The sequence below is a fragment of the Hyalella azteca genome, unplaced genomic scaffold (genome assembly GCF_000764305.2).
Source record: "Hyalella azteca isolate HAZT.00-mixed unplaced genomic scaffold, Hazt_2.0.2 contig11947, whole genome shotgun sequence".
NCBI classification, from domain to species: Eukaryota; Metazoa; Arthropoda; class Malacostraca; order Amphipoda; family Hyalellidae; genus Hyalella; species Hyalella azteca.
The window spans coordinates 367585-374415 of NW_025941921.1; the positions used below are offsets into that span (position 1 = coordinate 367585).

The 6831-nt window shown below is 37.2% G+C and overlaps 1 protein-coding gene across 1 annotated transcript; it reads right to left on the reverse strand.

Moving 5' to 3' along the window:
- Positions 1-962: 962 nt before the first annotated feature.
- Positions 963-4525, reverse strand: LOC108670585 (protein RRP5 homolog). Its single transcript, XM_018158049.1, has 6 exons — positions 4286-4525; positions 3899-4105; positions 3132-3365; positions 2513-2666; positions 1474-1639; positions 963-1142 (listed from the first exon to the last, which is right to left on the reverse strand). Exons 1-6 carry the CDS (start codon positions 4484-4486, stop codon positions 971-973), a joined length of 1134 nt encoding a protein of 377 aa, XP_018013538.1. The 5' UTR covers positions 4487-4525; the 3' UTR covers positions 963-970.
- Positions 4526-6831: the final 2306 nt, after the last annotated feature.

Genomic DNA, 6831 nt, shown 5'->3' on the forward strand with positions numbered 1-6831 from the left:
ACTCAAATTGGGCATTTCACAACTACGCGTTAACATCACACGCATATATTCAAACACGCTTTCCACGATATTATACGCAGTGTATCGAATTCTCATTTTTTCTTCTTCCCATATTTTAGTTCTGTAATTCTAGAAAAATTTTCGCTACATTTCCAGCGATCGATTATATTTCAGTCTCTGATCCCTTTCACAGACAAATCTTAGCGAGCGGATGTCCAACATCCACGCACGCCTAACCCGAACGCTCGACTGACGCGACCAGCAGACTGGAAGCCTGCGACTGGCACTTGTACGTAGCACACCTGTGCACCGCGAACAAGTCGCTCCACGGACTTTCACTTATTGATACTAGGTAACTTTTGTTTATTGGAGATAATATAAAAGAATACATGTGTTACCAGTTCTTTCAGAAGATAGTCTAGGTTATACGTTAAAGGTAATTCTACCGCGTAATAATATTGTGCTCCCCGTAACGATTACCTTCAGTGTTACACAGATTTTTGCATTGAAAATTTTTGTTTTCAATCAAATAAGTAAAATTGTTTACAAGAATTACGTAACCCAATCAAGGCTGAACAACTATCCAACATCAAAACATTACGATCTTGTAACATAACTTTGCTGAGCGTCGATGAAGTCTTCGTTTGAATATTAGGAGCAATAATGTAATTTTCCGGCATAGACGTGATTATTAGAATACAATAGAAGTGTCGGCACTGAAGAAATAGGCCCATTGCCTGTTGCCGATTCTTGTACTTTTCGTGACTTGATTCACAAGGGATCCGGCCTTTGGAACCCGATCTTTCCATAACTGACGATTGATATAGCTGCTGGATTTCTTGCCTGGTCCGTAACTTGCTAGGCATTTTAAGACTGAACATATGCTCCTGCATAGATTCGTTTAGTATGTTCTTGAAGGCGTTCATACTCGGATGAAAGGCTAAGAACAAAAGCAATTTTGCAGCAGAGTTTATTCGTCGAGCGCAGCTTCCTCTTTGAGGAGCAGTTCGTCTATGAGGCGTTTGGCAGCCTCCTGAGTGCGCGAGTTGCCGTGCGTCTTCTCAAAAGTACGCCACTTGGAGAAGAGCGCCAACTTCTTGCTCAGGCGCATTTGCAGACAACACATTCGCGATAGGACGTTCCTGAAAACGTGAAACATTAGCGTTATATAAAATGATCAAGACATGTGAATGATGTCAATGTTCGTGCAATTAATGAATGTTTTAGGAAATCTTATCTATAATGGTCATAGTGTCGAAGCTATCAACAACCATTGTTATAGATATCATTATGAATCATGTCAACAGTCAAGTAATCATCATTTGAATATTTAACACATATATGGTTGTTGATGTCCCCTTGAACTTCAAGTGGATGGAAACGTTTCAAACGTCATATAAATGTTCTCAATAACTACAGATCAATCAGAATTGTTCCAGAATTTTTTTTAAACAAGAATAAGAACATTCCCACCTTGCTTGCTCGAAATCCTCGGTCTTAATCAGTAGGTCGGCATAGACGTTCCAGACGTCGACGCGTTTAGGGAAGTTTGCAAGCACAGACTCAAACATGCTCTTGGCTCTGTCAGCATCGCCATGTTTGTGCTCCAGTTGTGCGAAGCGACACGTCACATCCACACCTGAAATGAAGGCAAGCAAGTCAAATGATCGTTTGAGGAGTGCTTCAACGGCGTGGTTTGTACGGCGAGAAATCGAAGCCAAAAAATAAAAGGATAGCATTAGAAGAAATATCAAAGGCAAGAATATGAAAGAGATCTGAACATTCAATACTAGTTGCACACAGAAAAAGCTGAATTTAAGTTCGCACATTCATCATATGACAGGGTTGCAAAAAGCCCAGAGTTCTATACAAAAAATAAGAAAATCAGACTGAAAATGATTAAAAGCTCCGTCAGGATGGGTGAGTGGGCAGCTCCCAGACAGTTACCCTGTGCAATCCTGTGTAATGAAGATTAATAAATTCACCCACAAGAGTACACTAACACATTCACAGTTCTCTTTGGAATCGACGTGATAACCGCACTCAAAAGAACGTCGTCAACAACATCCTCATTTCACGCTCATATCAGACAGCTTGAACTTAGCAACAAGACAATGATTTTACAATAAGAAACATTTTCAAGTACTTAATTGGCTTCAAGGTGACGAGATAGCATATAAGCATGTTATACATAGCATATAAGCAGGCTACATTATTTTTTCTCAGATTTGTAAATTGTAAGCATGAACATTCACTTTTTTTTAGTTAGTACCATGCATGATTGAAAACGTAAGTATTTACAAAAGGTTGAAAAAAAACACTCTGAACAATTCAATAGAAGGAGAATTGAACACAGCTAATGACTCTCTTTCTAGAAGAGTCTAATATACAAAATTTGTAATTCACTACCGACCAAGGGAATAGAATGAAGCCATGAGTATATTTCCAGGCTTTAGATAAAGCTTGTGGTAATCTTTAGGAAAATATACACAAAAAAGTAAAACTTTCTCACCTTCCTTTTTCTTGAGAACACGCAAGGCTTTAACAAGGGTAGTCCTTGCCTCTTCAACCTGTCCCGTGGAGTAATAAAACTGGCCCTTCCGCACCCAGGCATCCATCTCGGCGTAATATTTCTTAGTGATGCGGTTGTGGATCTCTTCTGCTTTCTGAACACAAACAAACACAAATAACTTCATGACAAATTAAAAATCCATAGCTTTTTATGGATTATCTTCCATTTAATTGAAATTGGCAAAACATGAAAGTAGTAAAATATAATTGAAAGAGTCCAGGACATGAAAAGCTAAGGAAAGGATTTGAACTCAACTACGGTACTCAATTAGCATGCGGACACTCAACCGTCTAAAAGATGCTGGCCCTATTATGCAGATTTCTATGAGGATGAAACAGCTACAGGACAGACATGAGACACGTTTTTAGAACAGATTTCGCCTATTTCGCCCTAACATATTTAGGCATTAAACACATCATTCTAAAAGACGCTGGCAGGGATGAAAGAACAAATAAATTGAAATTCAATTATTATCTGGACAAACCTCATTTTGTTTACATGACCTATGTTGGCTACATTTTCAAAGCTGCTTTAGAGAAAATACAGCTACTTGACTAACATTGAGCATATCGTTCTCCTGGTAAATGTTGGCCATGTTGGTGAGAATAATAAAGTCGTCAGCATTGGAACAAGCCTCAGCCAAAGCCGTCTCAGCAGCGTTGTCAGTGGAGCCATACATAACCTCAAGGCGTAGCAATACCGTCCACAAGTTCACTCGTTCTTGTTGCTCCTCAAACGGGATCATGGACAGCCCTCTTCGCGCCGTGGCCCGAGCTCGTTCATGCTCACCAGCCTGCAACATCAGGAATGGATGAGAAAGAAAAATTAGATTTTTATTCCTATCATCATGCAGACATAATATCATGTAAAATGGGTCTGGATCATTCGAATCTATAAACAATATTTTCAGCACAATTATTCATTGCTGTGAATTATTGTTAATTTGTAATGGTAATTTGGTAAATGAGCTGATGAAAAGAAAATAACTAAAAGTTGAGTTAGAACAACCATCTTTACCTAACAAAGAAAATTTTAAAATAAAAATAATAATTAAATGATAATGTTATCCTCATTAACTAAAATCCTGGAACTAGACCAAAAAACAGAGAAGGTGCATAGTAATTTCCAATGTTTAATAAACCCAAGAAACTGCATAACTTGACCATTTCATTTCCAACGTATCAATATCAGTGAGCCTTGCACTTGCCAACCAAACCCTCCAAACCACTCAAGTGTTATGTATTATTATTTGTAAAGTGCTCAGTATTGTTAAACTGTAGACAGAAAGGTGAAACTAGACAATAGAACAATTATGAGAATACATACAGCAAGCAAGAAACTGATATACTGGATCCAGGTGGCACTGCATGCTTTGTTGGTGAGCAGCAGTTCCCTATAATCATCTTCAGTCTGTGGGCCGATAGTGTCTTTGGTGAGGCGGGAACGCTCGGCTTCTCTCAGCTGCTCTTCCAACTGCCTGGCCTCACGGTCACGTTGAGCCCGACTGACTTTGCGCCTCCTCTTCTGCTCTCCCTGAATGAATGTCAACTGAATTAACTTGAATAATAATGGATAGAAGAGCATCAAATATCTAATCAGATTAGTGAAAAACACAAAAATCTTAAAATCTCAGTATGTATACAGATGTTGGGCATGTTCACAGAACAAATGCCTCAATGTTGAGATGAAAGATCTGATATCATGAATACTTACCTTCTTAACTTCTTCCTCATCATCAGAGCTGTCCTTTTCAGGTTCAGCAATCGAAGATTCCAGAGTTAGGGTGAATAATGATGAAGGTGCAGGCGGCATAGAACACACTTTAGTTTTCTTAGATGAAATTTCCTCCTCATCGTCACTACAATCTAGGAGGCGTTTTGTAGCTTTACTGTATTTTAGCTTTTTTGAATTCATGCTGGGAACAGTAGTAAATAATATCCAGGTATATAGTTCTGAAAATATTTTGAGGTTATTTGAGGTTTTCTCTTTTATATTTATATATATATATAGTAAATTGATATCATATTTTAAAACCATCCATCACATAAAATTTGAAAAATTAGCGGTAAAATACTAATAACAATTTGCAGTAATTCATGATAGGTATGCAAGAATTTGAATTGATGCATAGTATGCTTAGGTGCAGGGTGCAGATTCTTACATCTTTTAAAACTTTGATATTCCTTCTGAAATCTATTACTACCAAATTTGCTATGTGTACTTCTTTTGAACTTGAGACCTGATATTGAAAGCTAGTGGATCTAAAATTCATGGCTTAGAAAACAAACGGCTTAGAAAACAAACTCTGCTTAGTCTTTGGAATCGACGTGATAACAGCACTCAAAAGAACGTCGTCAACAACATCCTCATTTCACACTCATATCAGACAGCTTGAACTTAGCAACAACTCCAACAAGACAATGATTTTACAATAAGAAACATTTTCAAGTACTTAATTGGCTTTAAAGAGACAAGAACTCATGTTTCTAATTTCAGATATTTTGTATTCTTTTTCCTTACTATATGCAATGAAAGACATTATGAACACTTTCGATTAGTAGGTTATTGGAGTGATTAAACTTTCAATTTTATCCTAAAAATGGGAACAAAATCTTTTTACCTTGCTTAGAAGCCATTTAACACAATAAATTACATTATTTTTGTTGAAGATACATGATATAGGTAACTAACTAAATAGCAATTTGCCATTGCAAATGATTAAACAGACTTAGCAAGCCCTGATCTGAAGAGCCATGGTAACAAATAATCATGGAAATTTTTATCTTCATAATATCTCTCTATTTCTCTATTAATACCTTTTAACGTCACATGAATCTGTGGCAAGAAATTTTGACAATTTTGGTAGTTCTGTCAACAAATCATTAATAATACCAGAATTATTTAGGTTTCAAAACCTACTTTTGGTAACACAATTGCTGAACTTGACAGAGTGGAATGCAGGTGACCAGGGTGCAGAAAGTTAGTGAATTTCAAAAGATATTTGGCAACGCATCAGCAGCAAAATTTACGCCTTCTGAAGATCTTGCCAATCAGACATGATTATCAATTGATCCCTTTTCCTTTGTGATTAGACCACACTAAGATAGGAGATTATGAGAATTCCTACTTATTTCACATGTTTTTATCCAGTGCCTAAAAGGTGTTGCATTCATGATAGAGTTTATTTTAGATAGGTATGCCAGCAAGCATGGAAAACGTCTACCCTTAGGGCCACGACCATAGTGACAATTTCACTGACAAACCAGAGATTTTCTAGAATCAGTTCATTTTTAATCTCCTATTTACTCAAGACATAGTGCTCAAGATTTAAACCAATTTCTTATGTATGATAATGCTGGTATATATCCATGATATTTTGCTTGTCTTGAGCAAAGAAAAATGAACTTGAGGGAGTGTCTAAAAAACTCTGCTTTGCCATTATAGCCCACAACTAGAGATTTCCTGCCATTTCTGGAACCATGAAATTTCCACCAGATGAATTACCTCCTATCTAGTATCCAATTGTTAACAAAGTACTCAATCGTGCCTTGAGTTTCCAAATGTCTTAAAAATTTGTCACATTGGATCTGCAAGATTTCAGGAACAAGTAGGAAAATTCCAATCCTGTATAATAATGCCTTATGCCAGGAAGAGTTGCTTTGATTTTCATGACATACCAATCATCATAGCATGCTAAAAAAAATTATACAACAGTTACAGTATGACACAATCTCAGTTCTCAGTCTTAGGTACATTATACATATATATTGAAGCCAACTGATTAAACTCACTGCCAGCAAGGTGGAATTCTAGTAAACAAAATGGTTGATCCTTTAGATGCACCAGGTCCAGGAAGGCTGGAGCCTGGAGCATTTCCATGCTATTCAATTGACCTTGACTCCTTGTGACTTGTGAGTATACATTGCAATAAATGAGATATACATATAGTGTGAACGCGGTATATTCTGACATCGTGGGTTTTTCCAAAACTTCTCAACTTTTTCCTTTGTATTAAGCTTTGTCTTAGTTCCGCACATTCGTTGATGGTTGAAATAGTGACGTCATACTATTGGGCGCCATACTATTGCCAAAACAGTAGGTCTGGGCCGTCTGGCAGGAAAATGTTAAGATCCAAAGAGAGACAGTGCACGTCACCCTGTGAGAACATCGAAAAATGTGTCAAAGTTATAGTTGAGCTTGATCTACCAAATAGTGATAAACTGTTTGTGTAGAAAGAATATTATGGTTTGAGACTTTTA

Bases quoted from the DNA above. Each gene is read 5' to 3' on its own strand.
- LOC108670585 (XM_018158049.1), bottom strand. From the start codon at position 4,486: ATGAATTCAAAAAAGCTAAAATACAGTAAAGCTACAAAACGCCTCCTA. The intron at 2,667-3,131 runs GTTAGTCAAGTA...GTTTGTGTTCAG, and splicing joins AGGAGAACGATATGCTCAAT to AAAGCAGAAGAGATCCACAA. The intron at 1,143-1,473 runs GTGGGAATGTTC...TCACGTTTTCAG, and splicing joins GAGGATTTCGAGCAAGCAAG to GAACGTCCTATCGCGAATGT.